The following is a 24529-nucleotide window of genomic DNA, read 5'->3' on the forward strand; positions in this document are numbered from 1 at the left end:
GGCCTCTCTTTATAAAGAGGAATTTTTTTTTCTCCAATTGCTTTTGGAAAACTTTATTTTTTGGAAAAGGTAACATTTTAATTGACATTTTTAATATGAATGTAGGTTAAGATCAAGACTTATATATTGAATTGGATATTATCACATTTGTTTCCACTTTCTGAAAGGGTAGGAAAAGCAGATATGTTCTGGTTTACAGTCTATAAAAGAAAAAAATTTGATTTATAAGAAGATGGAGTTCCAATGACCTCTTATTTCCTCAGTAGGCATGAGAACAGTTAGCAGGTTGCTATTGCTCATTCTTTCTTTTCCTCTTCATCTCTGAATCCTTCAACGCCATCACAGCAGAGTGTAGGGTACACAACTTTAAATGATAAGAGTTTCAATAGGCACTTTAGTGGAATTAAGAAAAATCTATCACTCTTCCACCGTGATGCCACAAAGCTGTCTTCATTCTAGGTTGTCATGTCAGTAAATTATATTTAATAGGCCTGAGCTTGTCTCAGTGTGTTTCTGAAATAACAAAACAAAACTAAGAACATATCATAGGGTTTACCTTTTGTTGGCACAATAAGCCAAAACTGACAAGATGATGAATGTAACAACTTGCTAAAAACCAGATAATCGAAGGAATCTTGCCCTACATAAGAGTGTATGTGTGTGTGTGTGTGCGCGCGCGCGCGTGTGTGTGTGTGTGTGTGTGTGTGTGTGTGTAGTGATTTCTACTTGCTTCTTTTGTTAAAAGTTTCTCCTCTCCGTTGTATGTCAGCTTTCACTTCTCCCTTAAGTGACTTTATCAGGGTTATAACTCTCTTCTTCACCAAACATGTCTGCCAAGACCTTAAAGCGGGGTCCCCAGTCTGTCAGATAATCAAAGTCCTGGTCAGTCTCTGTAGTGACAGAGTCTATGGAGCTGAGGGACTCTGCTATCGACCCGTTGCCTTCGTAGGCATAGGTGGCCAAGGAATCGTATGGGGGTGCAGCTGGGTCCATGTCGTGTTCCTGCAGCCTTTGACTGATGAAATCCCTTATGTCTGTGTTGTCTTCCACAGGTGGTCTCTGACGAGGTAAACAGAGAGATTCTGGTTTTATATCCCTGCGGATTTTGTTCTCTTCAACCACTTTGGGATTTCTCAGAGCCCCAATATCAAAAGCCTGGGTGTCTTCCTCCCCACCTCCTTCATCGTCATAATGGAAGACGTTGTCTCTGATGTCTTCCTTAGAGGTCATGAGGGTGTCCTTCTTCTTCTGCCTCCGCAGTGCTACATACAACACAACTATGGCTAAGAGGAGACAAAAGTTGCAAGTTGAGAAAGCAAGCAGAGCTAGCATCTCTTCTTTCCTCAAAAACTAATCAGTGCTGTCTTAATGACTTCCTACTGTTTTTAAGTAAATAAGTGCTCATCAATGAGATCATGCATCTATAATTCTATTGTTTATTATCTAGCAGTAGTTATATTTTCAAATTGTCACAAGAAACCAAGGAAATTTATTCACAATATCAATAGCAATCCTGTGATGTTGAATAAAGTGCAAATAAAGTGCAACAAAAAATAAAAGGGAAAATAATAGTAATATTAACAATATAAAACAGTGAAACAGTCCTTTCCAATATTTATTATACTCTGTAACAGATAAATACAACTCATAGCTGACTTCCTTTTTATATTCTTCTGCACTGATATTCTGTATTTTTATAGAAATTACAAAATTTTATTTGAGACAATTTTATGAGCAATAAATTAGAGAAAAAGAGGAGGTAAGAAAATGAGATAGAAAGAAAATAATAATACAGAATTTAAGAACCTTAGTTCTACTAATTACATCACATAAGATCGCTGTTTTAATTAAGTGGCTGGCCATCTTTGAATATGTTCTAAACAGCATGACTGGTATTCAGGCTAACTTCATGAAGCAAGATAATATTTTGAGATATTTTCATAAGCTTTCACTTTCGTAATATCTGTTGGGTACAGGTTGACTCAACATTGTTCATTTGTTCTATGTGTGAGTGGAGACAAACATTATGAAGCTGGTGTCCAGCTTTGCTCCATTGAACTCCCTCCCCAACAGTGGGAATAGACAAAAGGAAAAAGAGTTGGGTTGAGCACAACATCTGGAAAAATCCCGTCATCAAATTAGAAAGTGATGAAAAATATAAGATTAGAAAAATCTATCTGTTCCTTCTTCCTCCACAATAAAATTTGAATCAATTGGAGGTAAATGTTATTGTGTGTACAGAGTTTACTCGTGTGGAATTGATATATACTTCATGCAAATTAGACTAAAAGTTCACTCTCTTAGTCAAACTGCCTGTTACTGTCAGAATACTTTCTACAAACTATAACCTACTTACTGAATCCATGCATCCATCCTAGCACTTAGATTACAATCATGTTTTCTATTCTAGATGTAGAAGCAAATATACTATTTGTTAAATATCTCTAGTTAAAGAGAATATACATATATGTAAATGGATTCCATATAATAACTGGTTCTGTTTTTTTAGTAACTGTTTTTAAGCAGATGAATGCCAATTTTTTTTTTTTAAATCTGTATTTCTGTTGGTTTAGAAACGAATTCTTAAATTAAATGGAAAAGCTGACCAGAGATTATGGTAGCACAGAACTACATCCAATCACACAAAAGTGTTACAGAACACATTTATTTTAGTCCCATTCCTTTGCAGGGCAATTGTTATGCTTTAGAATGCTAGAATATTTATGTGATAAGATAGAAAAAAAAGCGGAAGAAGAATTACTGAAAGTAAATTGACCATTTCTTTGCATGCTAATTGGATTTAGGTTTTACTTTTTCTTTCCTTGCTTACTAAACTGGATTCTGAGATTATCATTTATCAAAGGATATTTTTGAAAATTATATTACAGTAGATGCTATTAGGCAGTATAATGACTGGAATGTAAAATGAATTGCGATATCATTGTTAAAACTGGAAATGGAAGAACTCCACTGCTGCAAAAGTAAAAAATACTAAAAACCCATCAGCGACCAAAAACATCTTGATGATACTGTTTTTGAGATATTAAACACAAATTGTTCAATAAAAATGTAATATGATACATATAGGTCATCTTCTAATGAGAACCAACAGCTCGGTGAAGAAAAACATTTGCATGATAACTTAAGGAAGAAAGTAGAGGAAAGAGAGAAGAAGCAAGAGAGATAGACAGAGACTAAATCCTAAAACCCACCTAAGAGAATAACAATGCATAGGAGGATTGCGATCAAAGCCCCGGTGCTAAGTCCTACAGGTAGAAAAATTGCTTCCACATTACAAGACAGGATGGTGCCATCGGAGTCACATCTACAAACCCTGATAGTCATTGTGTTTGTACTGCTCTGGACAGGGTAGCTGCTGTCTTCAATTACAACAGGAAGGAAATACAACTCTTGCTGTCTGCGGCTGTATCCATTTCTTCTGGCTTCAATTCCAGCTGTGTTATCTACAAAACATAATATCTATGAACCATGGCAAGGATGTACTTCTTCTATGAACGTTATCTTAAACGTGGCAGCTAAGTGTACAAAGCTTTGCTTAACTCCGTAGCATGCATCTTTGTAATTATTTCTTTTATCATGATGAAAGCTGGAAAATGCAACCGAATGCAAAGTGATAATCCTTAGGAAAAGAAACCATATTGATATTATCAAGTGTGATAATTTAAATTTCTATTCAGAAAGACCATGGAATGGTTTCTAAGATGTTTTTTGTTCCCCCATGTTTTTTTTTGAGAAAGTCTGATTGAGGGAAAATACTTGAACTTCTCACATATATTAGGAAAATGTCTACAAATCATGTCTGTAGAGTATCTTACAAAGTTTTTACTGGAAACACTAAAACTCATTACACTTGCAGATAGACTTGTTCTCTTTCTATATGTTTTGCATGTATATGCAAATATAAAATTGTGCATGTATGGGAGCACATATGTATATATATAAAATATGTTTATGTATACATATATGTGAATATATATACATACATGAACAGTGGACTTTTGTAAACACAGGATTTAGAAACATACATTACATACACATTTTTTAAATCTGGAATGAACACATGCAGATTTTTTCTGTCATCAATCCCTAAGCAATACTTATTTACATAACATTTATGTTGAAATATTATAAGTAGTAAAGTATGACTTTAAATATACAGGACAATATTCATTGCAACATTTTATTAAAAGACAGCATCTATAAATTTTGCATTCATGGGGATACAGGGTTCCTGAAATCAATCTCTCATGAATTTCAAGAGTTGACGGAGCTCTTTATGTATGGAGGCATATATACGCTTGCACTTTTTCCTCCTCAGCTAGAATTAAAAAAATGGGATGATAACAATGTAAAAAAAAATTCAAAGATCTAAACACAATGACTCATAGAAATCACTTTTTTATGTAATTAGAAAGTAGTTCATTGTAATTCTAGTTAAATCAACAATGACATTCACTCTTGAAACATAGCCATAAAAATCTACATTGATGTTAATTCTATATTGCATAAATAGAATTAATATTTCTACTGAAATTTTATTTACTATTAATGTATTTATCTTTCTATTCCTATGCATAAAATTTTGTTGCATAATATGCATTTAATTTTATACTATTTCTACAAACAGAACTTTTAGTAACAGCATGTAGTTTAATGAAACTATGCATAATGCAGACTTGAATATCAAGTAAAAATTGAAAACGGTGTTACTTATTATCAAGTATATTTCAATTACATGCCACTATGCTACTCATCTAGTCTTGACTCTGCTTCTGGAATTTAGGCAGCTTGCTTATGTTAAATATCATTGGAAAGATCTTGAAAAGTTATTAGGTATGATTAGGTATTTTTGTGACTAATTTGTAACTGTTTCACAAAGGATATTTCAAAATTGAGTACCAGTAAATTAAGATGACAGATGATTTTTTTTACAAATTCTTAAATTAGATTCATCTTGGAAAAAGTATTTCTGATAGCAAAAGAGATGGAAAGGTGAGGGACTTCCTGTGGCTACCTTGAGCCTTCAGCATGTCATGGCTCATTGCAAGTAGCTGAAGGAAAGCAACAAAACTCACTGTCTCACTGTAATAACATTTCCATACAGCACCCTGACTCGTCTTTCTAAAATGTAAACCTGAGGATACTATATCCAATAGCCACCCCCATATGATCACATAAGATGCCAAGTGAAATGAACTCCATGTTATGGACACAAGAGTTATACCACTGTTGTAATTATTATCAGCATGCCATGTGAAACCATAATAAATAAATATATAAATAATATATTCTAAACTCATTGAATTCTAAATTGTCCTCTTGTTTATTTATCACTAGAATACCAAGAAAGTTACACATGTCTTGGACACCAGTTTCATGGGTATTATTCCAACTTAATGCTGGACAATTCACCCACATCGATAAAACCTGTGTGTTTTTAAATAACAAAAGTTTTTACTGTGGGATGCTGAATTGATCAAACCCCTATAGCTACCTTCAACACATAATGTGGGACACAGTTATTTTATTTATTAAAAAATCATATTAATTATGTATTCTTAGGCATATTGATTTATTTTACTGTCTCATTATCAGATCTCATCATTTTTTCATTTGTTCTTCAAATGTAGAATTTTTTAAACTTTGAATTTTCATTAATTAATATTATAGGAAGTAAAACTAATCTGTGTCTTATAGAATATGGAAACTTGGAAGATAAAATACCAAAAGTCATAGAATTATCCTAGTAAGCACAATTGAACAAAATGCACTTAAACCTTAAAATAGACACTTCCTGACTGTTCAATTTATGGTATATTGTGTTTATATCGATATGAACCTATCATGTTGATATACAGCCACTATATATTTTTACATTAGGATGAAATTTCATGTAAGTTAAATAATCTATTGGGAAATTTATTATAATTTGCTCAACTATAACTGATCAAAAATGTTCTGAAAACATTTAAGACATGCTTAGCTTTAAGACATGTTTAGCTTTTGTATTCAATGAGTGAGATGACTTAAACACATTCTCAACTATGGCTATTCTACAGTTTCTTGATGTCATTATCACTACAGTTTCTTGATGTCATTATCACAATATAATTCTACCATCAAATTGAGGAGCATCTATATTTCTACACCAGTGTTCTATGTGCTTTCATTGTTGATGTTGTGGTAGCTGTTGTCTCAGAAACAGTAGCAGTAGGAATGGTTGAGAAAGTTTATGAGTGAATGTGAGAGCTATTGTCATTATCTACTACAGTGAAACCCACTATTTACCAGTCATTTAGGCATTATGTGTGAGAATGAAAGCCTGTACCATTCTCATTACAATCTTACAGTTCTAACCAGTGTTTCTCTGTGTGTAACTCAAATAAAGTAGTTAATGCACAATTACTGATCTGTACAAACAAGCCCTGCCAGGTGGGGCTAATGATATATCCAGTATCCTAGGGAGATTTCTATTTCCATGCATCATGAAGAGTTTGTTCGATTTTAATAAAGCAAGCAAGTTGCCCTATTAGATAGTCTGTACAGATGAAATGACTTACCACTAGTCAAAGGATTTGGAGTTTATTATAAATTTATTGAATATTTTATTGAATTGAGTACTTTTAGGAAAACAATTGACTTTTATTTCTCTTTGTATAATTGGACAAAGCTATATGAGCATAGGTTAATATATAAGAGGTAATACTTACTTCTGAAGTCACGGACCGTAAAGTTTGGTTTGATGGCAGCCTCAGGAGATAATCTAAAGGAGAATTGCTGCCCGGCAGGAGAAAGATCTCGGTCCGCAGCACTGACTATCTGAATTATCTGAAAGCATGTTCAGAATAAATTCGAAGTCAGTCATCAGCTTCACAGGGGAACTTTATGTACCAGGTAAATAACTTTATTTAATGAAGCATGCAAGTAGACACAAATGACCCTTTTTAAATCAATACCAGTGAACCAATTACACAATTTTTTAATAAATAATTCTTTAAACAGTTACAGGTAGTAATGGTCAGTACAATTACAGGACATGGGTAAATTCTAAATCAATACCTATGTAACTAAAACCTTACCAGCATTGAGAATCCACTCTAACAAGCAAAATCAAATTAAATTGTACTTGCTTGCCCTTTAAATTACATGAAATTAATGCTTTCTAGGCGAAATGTGAATACATTAACTGCAAACACATTATCCCGTGACCCAAAAGCCTTGGAGGAGCAGAATTTTAAAATATTGAATCTTGTGGGAATGTTTATTTTCATAAATAATAAAATAATAAAAATGCAAGTTATATATTATATTAATTTTCCATATGGGCTAGAACAAACTATGTGTTCATAATTCTTTTTTATTAGAAGGCACTATTATATTTATTTCAAAATTCTTCCTTACTTGTGAGTATATATTATATATATATATTATTGACAAAATTTGGTTACTTCAATTGTATTGTCTTAATCTGTAAACCAAAGGCAATTTCTGAATACTCGACAGTAGATTTTTTTTAACAGTTTGAGACTGTTTTATTTCTTATTGTCATGGTGATGTACAGAGGGATTACAGTCACATACATAAGGTAGTGGGTACATTTCTTGTCAGACTTGTTATAGCCTCCCTCATTTTTAGGTTTCAGAGTTTTTAATTAATATTACCAATAATTCTTTGTCAGTCAGAATTTCAGCCATGTGTATGGGAAAGGGCAGGGTTCTTTGGTCATAGAAAACACTCTTGGGATATTTTAAAATTGCGAGAAGAAGGACTTATATTTCACATATACCATCCTGCTCCCTGTTTGCAAAGAATGCATAATATTACCTTCAACAAATGTAATGAAACTTGGAGTTTATCTACCATATTTCATCTCTAATTAGAATCCAGTTTGACGACTATAACCTACCTAAATGACAGATATCTATATACACAGATAGGTGTATGCACTTATGAGAAACACATATATGTATCCAGAGATAAGAAGTCCAAAGCCATCCTTGGCAGGAAAGTCAGTGAGACTCTTCTCCACAATAAACTACTCAGAAAAACCTGGAAATAATGCTGTGGTACAAGTGGTAGAGCATTAGCCTTGTGTTCAAAGAGGATCAGAGACAGCACATAAGCCCTGACTGAGTTCAAGCCCCAAGACAGGCCAAAAAAAGAAAAGAAAAAAAAGCTAGATCATGAAATGTGGCAATTTGGACTCTCCAAATAGATTTATCCTTAAGAAAAAGTAAAGCAAAACTAAACAACAGAAACCTTCAGCTTTCTTTCACTGATAGCAGTGGCCTCTCATTGCATTATTTCTCTCATAATGTTCTGTGTATTGTATAGGAACCAACACCTGGTTCACACATTTTATGGGAATTTATTGTATCTGTTACGAGTGGGGATCACTTATTAAATTACAGATTTTTACTTTCAACACAGGTAAAAGGGATAGAATTTCAGAATATAGAAAAGTCTTTTATATCATACAGGTATGAAAACTTTATTTTGTACTGACACCTGATAACTGCTGGCTGGAGTTACTGCCCCCCCCCAAAAAAAAAGAACAACTCACGAATAATTGTCCATTTATCTAAGTAATGTCAGTTTTCTTTATATATTTCTCTCTTTTGCAAACAGGTAGTTTATATATGGATAGGTGACAGACAGACAGACAGACAGATAGATAGATAGATAGATAGATAGATAGATAGATAGATAGATAGAAAGATAGATAGAAAGATAGATAGATAGATAGATAGATAGATAGATAGATAGATAGTCAGACAGACAAACAGACAGATTTGGAATAAACAGATAAACCGATAAAGATAGACAACAGCTACAGATGAATAGGCAGATGATGGATCACATACATACATGTACACATATTCAAGCATAATGCAATATTATTAGTGGCTACAATGCATAGTCCTTAGGCCACAAACACAATGACTGTGGTCAAATACAAAGTGTGTCTATATTCCCCACAGCTTGAAATTCAAAATTCAAAGAAGATGCATGGGCTATGCTTTGTACATTGGTGTTTCTTAGTGTAATATTAAAACTTCCATGTGTTATGGAAATGAACTCTTTCTCAATGTACTCAATTCCTCATTACTCTGTTTACATACACAAAATTCAATTTATTTAAAGCAATAAATATAATGTATTTCAGAAATTCTTGAATATCACATACTGCCCTCAACTCTACTAGAGAATCAAGCTATAGGCTTCAGTAGGCTAAAGAATTTTGCTGTGCCCTTTATAGAAGCACATGAGCAAAGAAGGAAAGCCATCAGGGGAAAAACAAAACACGTTCTCCTTAATGAGAGTGTAAGGTCTCAGGCTCACTAGAAATTTCATAGTAGTATCCATAATATAAAACTTTAATCAAAAAATGATTAAATACCCATAGAATTTTCCCTATTGTATTATCTTCATATTCATTTACCACTAATTCACATTGATTCAATTCCTCCAGAAGTTTATTGTATGAAGATATCTAATAAGATAAATCTGTACACATACAAGCATTCATGATAGTACTTAGACACTAAAATATACACACACACACAGTGGCTTTATGTACATTTAATGAGCAATATCCACAAAATACCTGTCCTGGCTTAGCATTTTCACACACAGCTGTTTCATATGGCACAGAAATTTCTGGTGGGAATTCGTTGACATCTAGGACATTAATGAGTATGTTGACTTTGCTTGTTAATAACGGATTGCCTATTGAGAAAATAAAAAAGTAAGTTATTATAAAGTCAATATTTATGGTTTCTCGATTAAAGCATACTTTAAATTAGCTTGCAAAAGGAATAAACATATCCTCAATGAAAACTCCCTGAGAAATTAACAGCGAAGGGATCAGAGGAAGGGTAAATGGGTCAGGGATGTTTAACCCTCAGAGAAGAGGCAACACACACTCTCAGGTCCAATCTTTATCACCTATTATTATATCATAAATATATCGATTTCCAAGCCCAACTCTTAGCCATCTTTCAAGTTCCCAGAATCAATCTCTAACAGTAGTGACATTTTTCTTGTTAGAGATAGTATTTATTTATTGTGCCCACAAATATTTTAGTATGTAGGATATCTGAAATATTTAAATTGTACTCTAAAGATGACTTATCTTAGAACTTTCTCCTGAAAAGAGTGATAGATAATGGAAGAATAAAAGTGAGCTTACATAAATGAAAATTAGGAAGTACAATTAAATATGGATTAAAAACTCTGGCATATATCCTTAGATTACTTGCAGAAAATGCAAAAGAATAAAAAGCAATTTGTTAAAGAGTAGTTTTTTATAGCATAGAAAGCACTATCACTTGTGCAAGGTGTCTCTACCCTCACAGGTTCTAGCACAGTTTACTGACTTTGTATCCACATCCCTCTCATTTGTTGAAGAAAAGTGAATTCATAAACTTAATTAAATACTATACAATACATGCTCACTTTACAAAATACTATCTTCCATTTCCAGAGCTACTTGAAAATGGTCTACAGGATAATTATAATTTCAATTTTAACACAATTATATGATTTAAAATGAAGGCTCATTCTCTAATTTTTACTTTACATCCAAGTGAGGACACATGGGAAGTTAGTGCTCACTTTACTTTTGTCCAGGAATAGACTTTAATTTCATCAAAGTTGAGGAGGGAATGTCTTCAAAGGCAGCGATATTTCTTCTTTAAATAGAATTATTCTAAGAATTTCCTATTACATGTAAATGGTTTTAAAATAATTTTGGAGCTATTTTATCAAGCAAATGTTTCTCTGGGAACATTTGAGACATTAATGTTATTTTCTTGAAATGTAAATTTAACATCTGTCCCCAGGTCTAAATTGCAACTCACATACATAAATCAATTATTTCAGAACAAATGAAACCCATTTTACTGGATAATTAATATAGTCAAATAATATTTGGATGTGATTTGTTTATTCTATAAGCATAAATGTATTATAATCTTAATGATATTATTAGTAATTATTTTTATCTAATTTTATTTGTTATAGAAATATTAAATTATATTAGAAATATTGGTCTGTAAAAACTTTCTGATAATTTAAATGAGTTATTCTTTGAAAATTTTGCTCTCTTCTAAATTCTCAAGGTTACTATCATAAAAACAGTCAAGTAGCAATGCGTAAAATAATGATCAGAATTATAATAAGATAATTTGGACATCCAACTGCAGCAATAGTATTAATGACTGATTTTTAATTAATTGAAATCTGTTCAATCATTGTAACATTTCATTTCACCTGCAGATTTTATAGAAGGGTCAGGACCAAATTGTATGCCCGTGCAATCTGCAATATGGTGTACTTATATAAATTTGTTCCTGGTACAGCAAGTTTGGGCCATTAATTTTTTATTCATTCACTGTGATGATATTTCTGTTCTGCTGCCTGGTTTGATCAATGGCAGTAGTTAAATACATCAGAATATGAGTAATGTTTTTATGTAAGCAGCATTGAAACCAAATAAATATCCACTATTAGATCTTATTGTAGAAACGTTAAGTATCAAATGATATATATTTAGCATCTTTATTTTAAATACAGATATTTGGTATTCTACCCATTGGACTTCCTTAAGAGGTCTGAAATCCAGTGAAGGGCCCTTGAATAGTCATGGAAATCCATTAGATATCCACTTTAAGAATATCAGATTGGCATCACTACTATTTTTTTTTTTTTACTGTAAAGGTGATGAAATGCAGGATTACAGTTACATAAGTAAGACAAAGAGTACATTTCTTTTTAAACACTGTTACTCCCTCCATCCTTTATCTCCACTTACCATTCCACATTCCCTCCCCTACAATTTACAAAGTTCATCTCCAACATTTCTAGTCAGTATCATAGTTGGATTTATCTTATATATAAGCTCATCTGATCCGTTGAAGGGAAAAGGAATTACAGAAACAGCAAGCAAATGATGAACTAAAGGCATCACTTTTAGACATGCTTATATGGGAATCACAGTTCTAAGTCATAGTTCTGAACGGTTTCTAGCATTCCTAATGCTTATAACTTGATCTTCCTAGATAGATCTTCCTAACTTGTGTTACTATAAAAAAAAAATGTAGGATCAGAATTTGGAGCAACAGGTATGCTACCATAATGACAGGAAAGCAATCAAACGATCAATTCAATTTAAAACATTGAAACTTTTGAATATAAAGGACACTTACTCCATTATAAAATATTAACCTTTATTCCATTTCATGAATGGCTTGAAGCTCCATTTTCCTCAAAGAGAGAGTGGATCTTATTTTTTTCTTATTTTTACAGCCATCCTTTCATTATTATGGTTTTTATAGCCTAGGCAACCACTAGGTAGAAAGAGACTTTTCATGGCTACAACTCAAAGAACCCATACATGATCTAAAAATTAGGTATGTCAACTTCTTTTAGTACAAAGATATACACATTTTGTGAGTATATAAATATAAAATATATAAATATAAGGTTAATTATGTACCATGTATTAGTGTTTTAAAATAGACAATTTATCAATCATGATTAGAAGCTGAGGAGACTGCCTCTGGTTATTTGTTATATATGATGTCCACACTACTAGAGGGAAAATAATGTGATTCATGTAAGTCTTATGTAACATAATGGAAGACAAAAAAAATTCGCTGTATTTGTCAAACATCTTATAAGGATTTTTTTTTGCCTGTATAGTTGAAAACCCTTGCAAATCCTGTGTGAATATAGCATGAAATTACTGAAGATTAGCAATTTTAATTGTGAAGGAATGCAGTATTATAAGGAAGAAAGATGCCATCCATGAAGGGACACTTCAGGAATACATCTACGAGAGAATGCCTTAGAGAACACACCAAACATTTCATTTCCCTATCATATCTCTGATTATGAATCTAAGTACACAGTTTTTATGAGCGTACAAGAGCAAGAAGCACTAATTTGAAACGAAATGGCAAGGGAGAGAAAACATGCAGTAGATGAAAATCTAAATAACACCTGATTATCTTCACAATAACATGGTAAGGTCTTCAAGGTCAGGTGGACACCACAAAAGAGAAATGAACTTGAAAAAAATCATGCTATTCACTTTCTCAGATGTTTGCTACACAAGGAATGTGGGGTCTAATGCTCATGCAGACAGGATTCTGGGAACTATTAAAACAGTTAGTTTTAGGAAAAATACTTTTGGTGCCAATCCATTTTATCCCTAAAAGCAATGATCATTTTATGACAGAAGAGTGATTCATTCCTTTCTTCTTTTCTGACAGAATGGAGAATTGGTATTCCCACTCCACAGGAATTTATGCTGAGTAAGTTCTGCTTTTCTTACTTTTTTTTTTGTAGAAATGTAAAAGACCCCTGTGCAAATACAGAGATTTTGTTGTTGCATTGCTGTATTTTGGTACATTTCTATTTATATCTTAATCTAGCAGCATCCTTCGTTTGTAATATCTTACTTAAGAGTAAATGAAAAATCACTAGCTAAAGATTTACCTGGGAGCTTCTAATATCTAGAAAGTAGGAAACAATCAAAGGAGCTATCTCACAACTGTGCATCCAAGTTTGTCCAGCTTTTCCAGTAGACTCTCTCAACAGGCTTGATTATCTCATGTCCCAGCTCACAATGGATGAGACAGCACATTAGAAGAAAGCAGGAGCATGATGACAGAACACTATTCAGCAGATATGGCCTAGTGGCAAGAGAGCTTACCTAGTAAGTTAGTTCTGAAGTTAAGCTAATGAACTACCCTGAAATGTAGGTGTTTAAAATAATATTTTCCTACGTCTCATTGTTTTGGGGTAGAAATCTACAGCGTATGTCTGGTTTAATATTCACCCCTCAGGGTGACAGGGAGAATACATTATGACATTCAGCTTTCAATTGGACTCATGTAGACATTCGAAATCACCACACCACACCTTGGAGAGACTACTGATATCCTTGGAAGGCAGAGTGTAACTAAAATGATCACCTGATCATCAACAATTTATTACCACTCATATGACAGCCTTATCTAGCTGTCTTATATTGCAGGGAAGAAATTTAAGAGTGAACATTGGATAAATATTGGAGAAACCACATATTCTTTTATGTAAGACTTGCTTTTGAGAATCAGAGGACCAAACAAGAGTGTAAAACATGTTGCAGGGGACTCATTGGGAGGGCAAGGGAAAACAAGAAGACAGAAATTAAATATGATTAAAGTTCCTCATAGGCACATATGAAATTAGAATGATTAAATTACTCAAGTATTTCAAAATGGGAATAAAGTAGATAAGGAGTAATAGAAGAGGTTTTAGTCAAATAATATTTTATGCAAATATTTAAATAAAACAATGAAAGCTCATTGTCCAATAAAATATCATGAAGATAATGGAAGTTGACTAAGGACCTCGTTGTGGTGTGGGAAGTGATTTTTGAGTACCTATGGTTAGACACCAGTATTAAAGACAAAGCTGCCGTATTTATGTCATCGCTGAACTGAAACTGAGGAAAAACATTCATCAGATTTTTATAGTTTTCATGCTTTGAAAGATAAAATTAGCTGCCAAAGCATTATATATTTGTAAAAGGAATAAAATATAAAGACAAAAATAAGAAACTCTGAGGGGACTTTCTAAAACTTTAAAAGCAACAACAGCAGAAGTACTGGGAAGATTCAGTTCCTTAAAAATGAGAATATCAAGGGTCAAACATTATTGCTTTTACTCCACCCTATTACTTGAGAAAGATATAGTAATCATTTTATTGTTCTATCAGGCAGATATGGCGTGTAGTCTTTGTTATCTCAACAGATTCTCATCTGGAACAAGAAGTAGTCCATACAAAGAAAAATTTCTAACAGTCCAATAGATTCTGAATAACTCAAATATGATACTTAAAACTCCTGTATATTCCAGTTATATTTATTAAAATATAATGTAATGTAAGGAAAGACAAGGAAGAAGGATGACATTTAAATGTCTGCCTTCAATTTCAGAAAACATTACAGAATTATCATCTTCCTCTCTATAACCAAACGTTTAATGATAACAGACCCAAGAACACCTTGTGGGAGAAAATTTAGCTCTCCTGTGAATTTGTGAATGTAAGAAGTAGAAAGTGGAGAGGTCACATACTGAATGGCCCTTCTAGGTATTCATGAAATCTTGCACACAGGGTTCACTGGCAGTTGTCACAATTTCTCTGGACTTACGCTGTGAGGAAAAGAAACAGGTTTCATAGTTTCCCCAGGAGAGCACTCAGCTGTCAAACCAAAAATGAAAAACATCTCAGCAGGGGCTCGTTTAAGAGTGTTAAATCCACAGAGTGGCAGTATCACATTGATTCTGTGCATGCCATACTTACTAACTTTACTTGCAATTATGGAGAAATTATACTGTGCTGTGCTTTCTCTGTCCAGTAATTCATTAGTGGCAATGGTTCCTTCAGTCCCATCTACTGCAAAGTAGCTGTCCCCATCCGTCTTCCAATCTATAAAGTACCTGTATGTGAAAAAAGCAGATGCAAATGTGTAATGATTACACATTAATCATAATGGCAGTTCAGCTAACTTGACATGGTTCCTTATTTTTTTTCCCCTTCCTGTAGCTATTACCCACCTTGCAATAAAGAAGAGTGTAAATGACAGCTTCTTTATTGCAAAGTCAGTATGCTCAAGGGGAAAGTGGAAATAATGAAAGATTTAGTACTCCTGCTGTTCATATTATTTTAGGGTCTTGACACCTTGAAAACTTAGCAGAGACTACAATTCTAAAGCTGACCATGGGTTTCCTTAACCTGCTGAATATTAAAACTTTTCTGAGCCATAAAAATTCTGCAACAGTGAATGTGGAAAGGAGTGGGGGAAAGGGTGACACCTACAAACAGCTATGAAAACCTGAGGCCAAAACAGAGGTGGAATCTTGATGTTCTGTGGATAGGATGCACACACACACACACACACACACACACACACACACACACACTGGAAAGAAAAGGAAAAGCTAAATGAAAGATGTAGTGCTTTGATAAAATATTTTTGTTCAAATACATATGAAAGAATTACTATTTCTCATTACCCTATATTATATGTCAACACAACTTGCTCAAAAAATAAAGAATGGTTGTTTATATGAAATAATTGGGCTAAAAAAATCAAGGAAATGAAGAATTAAATGGAATTTGCATGTTTAATACTTTGTTTAATATAAGACAAATGAACCAGTAAATTTTCTTTTCAATTATAATATGACCTATGTTTTTTAAACTTTACCATAGGCTAGATATTGTTTATGATTACTCTGCACATTACCTTATTAATTCCTACAGAGCCTTATGAACCCAGTTAATCTCCACACGTTACATAGAAGAAAAGTAAAGCATGAAAATGTGAAAAAAAAATTCACCATTTACACATAGCTCCAGATTTATGCCGGTATTTGAAAAAAGTCAATAATAATTATCATATAATCATTATTATGTATTCTTTTTTTAAGTTTTTATTATAAAACATGTACAGAGAGGTTACAGTTTCACACGTTAGGCATTGGATACATTTCTTGTACTGTTTGTTACCTTGTCCCTCATACCCCCATCCCCCCTACCATTATTATGTATTCTTAACAATTTTATACATAACTATTTATAGGAAAAGCTTTTAATTGCAAAGAAAGATGTGCCCACATTTATCAGCAGTGTTATTCTGACCTGAGAACCAAAGAGAACTTATTTGATACAGTGGCTGAAAGCAGATAACTTGGCAGACATCTGCTTGAATCTTCCAGGCCAAAGAAAAGTGGAAGGCATGAATTCCTTTGTTCACCTTGAAACGATAGCTAAGGAATGTGTCTTTGAAAAAAAATATAATTTTGCCAAGTTTGTTGTTTGAAATGTTAATGCTTTACACGTTACTGCAAAGAAAAATCAAAGATAGCTTTCCTTTACAAGTGAGATTTAATACCTTAGCTTGTCAATATTTGCTACTAACTTATTTCTCAATGAAAAGTTGCTGAATATTATTGGAACAGTACATACCTTGCTGTTAGTTTTTGATACCTCAGCTTTTTAAGGAGAGATGGAAAAGTGCCGTTCAGCTTTGTGATTTGAATGTAATAGCATGTCTTGTAGGAATTCTCTCAAAAATATAAATGAAATAAACTTAAAAGTTAGGGAGCATAATACTATAACTTTAATTCTCCTTTGAATGGTCTTCTGAAGAAGAGAGCATTTTTTTCCATTATCCATTTTCTTAACACTTCTGTTCAATTAACTCTATCCCCAATAGAGAAAAAATTATCACACACACACACACACACACACACACACACACACACACACACACACACACACACACACACCCCAAGAGTGTTCTCTGCCTGAGGACAAAGAAGTTGAACCTTAGTACCAAGGGAAACTACCCAATATTAAATAGTGCATAAAAGTGAAGGCATAGATAGGTATTCTATTCCTGCTTACTGTCCACCTAGTGTGTGAATGTGTGTGAGTGTGTATGTGTGTGTTGTGCATTGATACTGATTTATTGGGGACAATCAGCATTATTTTCTGATTTTCTTTGTTTTAATAATTAATGTCCTGAGGTCTAGATAACTCCAGTCTAAGGCACACTGGAGAACATGTATCACCTCACATATAACTAATTTTTGCATAAAATAATTTGTGAAGTGAATTAAAATGTAAGTATGTTTTTGTATAGTGAATACACTCGTCATAATTAAAGTTTTAAGTTTTCCTAAATGTTTAGAATTGAAGAACTTACATAAAATAAGACACTATGGTGAGAATTTAGAGCAATAGTTGGTCATTTTTTACAATGTGCAGAAACTAAGTTCGATCCCAAATGTGAAAAAATAAAATGTTTATATTTGTTGCATACATATGTGTGTGTGAGAATATCTGTGTGTGTAAATATTCAGCATCGAATAGCCCAATACATTTCAACTTTAATTAGTAATTTTCATGTGTGTAGTTCAGTCTAATGTTAACAAAAATTTGGAAAATATAAATTACAACTACTCATAGTGAAATATATCATAAATACAACATGTTGGGACAGAAATAAGAAATAAGGAGAACAACATGCAAATTCATTTGAATTTTGTTCAATTAATAATTCCTATTTATCTCTTATTAAGTTTGGAAATTATCACATCTTCCAGTATAACCAGAGATTATTTTGGAAACATAATATAGGATTATTCACATGCTACCTCAGAGTAGTCATACATATTAATTTTATGTTAAAAATTTATATCTCTCTTAATGTTAGTACTTTTTGTTCATTTCAATATAAAAAATCTATCTTATCCATGAGCTGTTGCTAATGTTTGCTAGCAGCTATGGCGTACAGCACTTCCCCTGGATGGACATTGTCATACTAGTCCACAATGCTTATTCACTCAATGATTATAAACAAGAAAACATTACCTTCCAATTCTGGTGATATGTACACTTCTTTCCTTTTTCTTAGTGTAATCTGTTCCTTCTCTTTCTCTCATTTCTTCCCTCTTCCCCATTGCCTTTGAATTGCTTAGTTAGCTTTCATCTACATCCATTGCAACTGTTGGGCCCCCTCTATTGTATTTTTCCCCCATTTTCCACTCATTCTCCTCACCATATGTGAGGCAAAGAGTATAAGGGCCTCTAGATATTTTAAGACTAATTTCAAAGAAGTCCTTTGCTTCTTTATCTTTGGAGTTCTTTTCAGCCTGGATATTTGTTTATGTACATATGAATTAGTGTTTTTGTTTCACTTTTTGGTGCCTTTCTCCCAAGACTGACCTTTTTTGGACTCCCTCCCTGTGAATTGGTATTTTGAGTCCTATTTTCTTTGTCGTGTCTCTTTGTTATTTATTTCTAACACCTGCATATCAGGGAGATCATGAACTGTTTATCTCTCTTCTAGGCTTGTCTTGCTCAACACGATTTGTTCTAGCACTGTCTGTCTCCCTGTGAGTGCCATTATTTTATCATTTCTAATAACTGCATAGAATTCCATTGTGTACAGGGACCACATTTTGGGGAGCCACTCATCTGTAGTGGGGCATCTGGGTTGTTTCCATATCTTGGCTATTGTGAACAGTGCAATGATGAACATGGAGGTGCAGGTGTCCTTCTGGTATCTTGGATCCTGTTGCTCAGGGCAGATGCTTAGGAGCTGTATGGCTGAATCATAGGGTATGTCTTTGCTGAGTTTTTTGAGGAACCTCCATACTGCTCTCTGGAGTGGTTGTACTAGTTTACATTCCCACCATCAGAACAGTAGGGTCCCTCTTTCTCCATATCCCCTCCAGCGTTTGTGGTTTTCTGAGTTCAGAATATAGGCCATTATGACTGGGGTAAGGTGGTATCTCAGGGCTGTTTTTATTTGCATATCCTTCACTGCCAGGGATAGTGAATATTTCCTCATATGTTTCTTTGCCATTTTTATTTCCTCTTTTGTGAAGCCTCTCTTTAGGTCCCTTGCCCAGTTAGTGACTGGTTTATCAGGGATTAGTTTCTTGAGCTCTCTGTAGATGATGGCTATTAAGCCTGTTTCTGCTGCATTGCTAGTGAAGATCTTTTCCTAATTTGTTGGCGGTCAGAGCTGATTTCTATGAGATTTGTCACCAAAAAACTTTGTAGAAAAAAATCGTCATTCTTGAATATAGCTGAACCTGACTATATTACATAGCTAACATCTCCAGTGACTTCTCATCACTGATGAAACCTAAGATTTAGTACTAGGTCCTCAGCTTGTCCTGGTACCTTTAGATGACAAAATGAAACTGGTAATTGCTTAAATCACAATTGTGTGAAACAATCAACATTTCCTTTTGGGACATTTTTACCAATGTAATCTCTGAGAAAAGTACTTGTAAGAAGAAAGTCATTAATGAATTGATTAAGAAAATGCTTAAGTCATTTTGGTTTTTGTTTTGTTGTGGTTTTGTTTTTATTTTCTAGAGAAGATCTGCTGCACTTATCAAATGCACAAGTTGTTTTCAGGAGATATTTCTTCCTGTTGTGAATCAGCTTTACTCTGGAATTTCCATGTTTGAATTTCAATCTAAATGTTGATTTAAATCTACATGAAGCAAATCATATAACATTGTGATGTGAACTGACTTGGCCTAGGTAACCTGCTTCAGTGACAAGATAATGTAAGTAGAATGTATGCCTAGGTGAAGGTATACAAATTTGGTTTATAAATGGAATTAAAAGTAAAGAATAAATATTGGTGGTCTAAACAAACAATTCATATAATATATGTTGACTGTTGCTTTAAAATCTGCATAATAATTAAGTGGAAATGAAAGTTTAAACTTTAGGTTATCCTGCTTGTGCTTTTTGCTAAAATGAAAGTTTACTAATTTTCTTTGCAAATGATTTTCATAAATGTCTTACAAAACTTTTATTATCTCCTTTAGGTAAATATTTCTTATATTTTTATTTTAATTTATGTGATAATATTTTCTCTGCTAATTCCACCTTTTCTTTGACCCTCTCCCAATTCCCAAGTATAGTAATAGGAATTGTGATACAGAATTGCACTAAAAGTATTACAGCTCATTCTTCAGCAATGGTTCAAGTCAATGAAGTAATTGTTTGTTAGTTTCTTTTTTCCCTCAGGTGAGACTAATAGATCAAAATTGCTTTGTTCTTATCTTAATTGATGTTTTAAAAAGTATTTTGGCCTATAATGTAATGAAAGTAAATCCCAGTCAATTATTTCACTAATCTTTATAATAACCATGCTGGCCATGCAAAATACTTTCACAGTAATTACTCTATCATCAATAACAATTAAACTGTTTTCTTGAGAATCTGAACAATATTACTGACTCTCTATGCCTTTTTGTTTCCTTTTCCTCTTATCTTTCTTCTCAATCTTATTTTTCCTCTAAAGAGATGTAAAAGTCCTTCTGTATTTCTAAGAGCTTCTATTGTTTTTATTAATTAGTGAAGAATGAAACTGCTTATAAATTATAATTATGATGATTTAATAAATCCATGGTTATAAACACACACACACACACACACACACACACTCACACACACATTTTTCTGGCATGGTGGCAAATATGGAATTGTAGCAGTTCCAGAAATTGTGGTGGAGAATCAAAACTTCAAGGAGAACCAAGGAAAGGTAAAATGCAAACAAAAGCTCAAGGACATCCAGACAAATTAAAATGCCTAGCAAAGGCCCGCAGACAATCTTCAAGTAGTAGAACATGTCCCACACATGCTTAAGGCCCTATCTTCAAGTCATAGTACTATACATAAAAATAATCTCCCCATTTAAATACAAGTACAATATTTAAAACAGCTTTCAAAAGAAGAAGAAATATGATCTATATATTTATAATAATTATTATAGCTTTCCATTATCTTTGTTTTTATTTGTTTTTCATTTTGTATAATCTTTTTAAATAGTTGTACAAAGAAGGTGTCATGTAACAAAGTAGGTAATGACCACAACACATATCAATCATTGCTGCTGCCTTCAACCATCTCACCCTCCTTCAACCCAGTCCTCCCCTTACTTTTCTTAATTTTGTGGCATATCCAGTGAATACTTGGTGGTATTCCTCCTCTCCAGCCGCATTCATTAAACTATCCCTGTCCCCTTGATCTCACCAAGCTTTTTGGATATACTGTTTCCTGCTGTAGATTTTGTTGGGCATTGATCTAATCTTTCTAAAAGAATATACTATTTAGGTTGTCTAAGAGAGTCTACTATATTTCAACTACATCACTAGTAACCATCTAGCATAAGTGAAGGGATCCATGCAATGTTTGTTTCTCTGGTCTGCTTACTTACCTAATGTAATAGTTTCCACTTAATCCAATTTTTGTCCAAGTATTTGCATATTTTTCACCAGTCCTGGGCTTGCAACTCAGAGCCTGAACAACATCTCTGGCCTCTTTTTCCTCAAGACTAACATTCTACTGTGTGAGACAGCACCACTTGTGGGTTTTTTCTGTTTACCTGGAATCTAACTCAGGGCTTCACGCATGCTAGGCAAGAACTCTACCAGTAAGCCACAGTAACAGCCCTTGTATTCTTCTATGAATTGCACAAGGCTATTCTTTCTAATAGAGTAGTAAAATCTCATTGTGTACATATACATAATGTCTTTATCCCTCTATTTACAGGTATGTGAGATGATTTCATATCTTTGCTATGGTAAAGAGTGCTGCAGTTAACATGGTTGAGGCTTCAATGTAACCTTCACTATGTTCTCTTAGATATATGTACAAGAGGAATATTGCTGGCTTATCGGGTGGTTCCTGTGTGTACTTTTTTGAGGAATTTCCATAGTGCTTTAGAGAGAAGTTGAAAAATCTTACGTAAATTAGCTTTCAAGCAAACATGCTCTATCTGCTTTTAACATTTGACGTAGCGAAATGTATTCTAGACAATCTGTTTTCTTATCAAAGTTTCTTTCCTCTTTTCCTTTCCATAATGCTTTTGTAAACGAATCTATCAAATCTTAACTTCTATAAATGGAATTAATGGAAACTAAATACCATTAGCTTGCAATGAGTCTTCATACAAAAATTGCTTTGAGAAGAGTAATTCTCTAAACAGTTCTAAAAACTAAATATAGAGTAGCTGTGGCAAAGTCAAATAGGACAAAGTCTCCCAGAGAGCAACACATTTATCTCCTCCTGGGGTCGCTAAATTGCCATCCGTTCTTAGTGAATTACTTCCCACTTGAGGTTTTCTTTAATATTTCACAAAAGTTCCTATCGCCTTTTCCATCTTATATTAATCAGTCAATTCACAATATCACTAATATCTACTTAGCATTTTTGCACTATTTATATACATTTGTTTTCTGCATAGTTTAATTAAAATATAATATATTTTATCAACATTAGTTTGAGGTCTTCTTCAAAGTCAGTAGTTAATCTGTAGTCATAAATAATAAAGTGATTCAAACAATAGTTTCGGAGCCTGCTGTAGCAAGTCAGAATAATAACATCTACATAGGATGCTGAGATTCGGAAGACTGTCGTTCTGGGCATTTATAGACCAAAATTTCATGAGACCCAATCTCAGAGTTTTTTTGTTGTTGTTGTTGTTGTTTTTGCCTGGGGCTGGAACTCAGGGTCTGAGCACTGTCCCTGGCTTCATTTTGCTCAAGGCTAGCACTCTAGCACTTGTGCCACAGCGCCACTTCTGGCCATTTTCTATATATGTGGTGCTAAGGAATCGAACCTAGGGCTTCATGTATATGAGGCAAGCACTCTTGCCACTAGGCCATATTCCCAGCCTCTATAGAGTTTTAATTCCATTAGATTAATAAATAAATATTCTATGCTTCTTTCAAATACCATGGAATTTTCATCTGTTTCTCAAAGTATTCTTTGCGACTGGACTTAGGAGACAGGTACAATACAATTTCTGATCTATTGAAACAGTGTCTTAAGTAGAAACCAGTTAGTAGAGAATTTCACTTAATTAAGTTCCATAATGTACATGAAAATAAGTTCCATATCTAATTTCATAAAATACTGGAGCCAAATTGGTTTAATCTTAAAATGCCTATGTTTTTATCAAAGACTAAGTGGTGCTGATAGATTAGAAGAGGTGATTAGCACATCGGGCTCCTAACTTCATCAGTGGCTGAATCCATTGATCCATCTATCAAAGAAGTAACAATTAGCCACAAAGATGTAAAGCATGCCTTCTTGTAGGAGGCCAGTCACTGGAAAGGCCCTTGCAGTGTACATCTTGTCTTTGTTTTCTTCCTGATGCTTTCCCTACAATCATGATATGAATAGTTCTGTTTTCTGTTCTCTGCTATGACATTCTTTCTTAACACCATTCCACATAATCAAATGAACAGTAAACAACTAAAATTCAGTTTATTGCTGGTGGTGAAAGAAAGAGCCTGACATGCTATATTTAACAATTTTTATACTAAAGTGAAGCATCAAGTCTGGTTTAGTTTGTGATACTGACATTGTTTTCTGAATCTTCCCTGTGCTGAGTGATGGTGGGGAAAATGGTGGTAAAACTGGTAATGACATCGTCAGGGCCCTAAGGCATTTGTGTAAGACTACAAATCCCATCTACTCTGGAGACAAAGTTCTGGAGGAATACAGTTTGCGAATAGCCAAGCCAAAATAGTGAGGCTCTATCTCCAGAAATAATCTATTTATGTGTTCTTTTAGGACAGGTTTTCTAGTTATGTGGGAAGCATACTCAGGAAGATAACAGCCTAAAGCCAACCCTAAGACAAAAACCAACAAAGATTCCCAGATACAAAATATGAAGTAGCACTGCCCTATGTAACATATTCTGCAACAACCCTGTGAAAAGACAGGTAAGCACAGGAAAAGAGCAAACGGAGTATGCTTCAACATCAAATAACTTTGCATTTGTAAATTACTTTTCAAAATATATTTTCACTCTCATTCTTAAGTGAGAATTCACTTTTGAACTCAATTTTGGCTTAGACCAAAGAAAGCCGACTCCTCATCTTCCCTCAACTGTCTTTATTCATG

The 24529-nt window shown here is 33.6% G+C and overlaps 1 protein-coding gene across 2 annotated transcripts in view; it reads right to left on the reverse strand.

Annotated features, from left to right (window-relative positions):
* Window positions 1–723: 723 nt before the first annotated feature.
* Cdh12 (cadherin 12) overlaps window positions 724–24529 on the reverse strand; it is a 219406-nt gene continuing 195600 nt past the window's right edge. For both annotated transcript variants that reach the window (XM_048368150.1, XM_048368149.1), the window contains 5 exons: window positions 15380–15516; window positions 9629–9750; window positions 6732–6849; window positions 3213–3464; window positions 724–1283 (listed from right to left, as the gene is read on the reverse strand). In XM_048368150.1, the coding sequence (XP_048224107.1) occupies window positions 784–1283; window positions 3213–3464; window positions 6732–6849; window positions 9629–9750; window positions 15380–15516 (1129 nt within the window). In that variant the 3' untranslated portion in view covers window positions 724–783. The remainder of the gene's footprint in view (window positions 1284–3212; window positions 3465–6731; window positions 6850–9628; window positions 9751–15379; window positions 15517–24529) is intronic.

Source organism: Perognathus longimembris, chromosome 19 (genome assembly GCF_023159225.1).
Source record: "Perognathus longimembris pacificus isolate PPM17 chromosome 19, ASM2315922v1, whole genome shotgun sequence".
Lineage (NCBI taxonomy): Eukaryota > Metazoa > Chordata > Mammalia > Rodentia > Heteromyidae > Perognathus > Perognathus longimembris.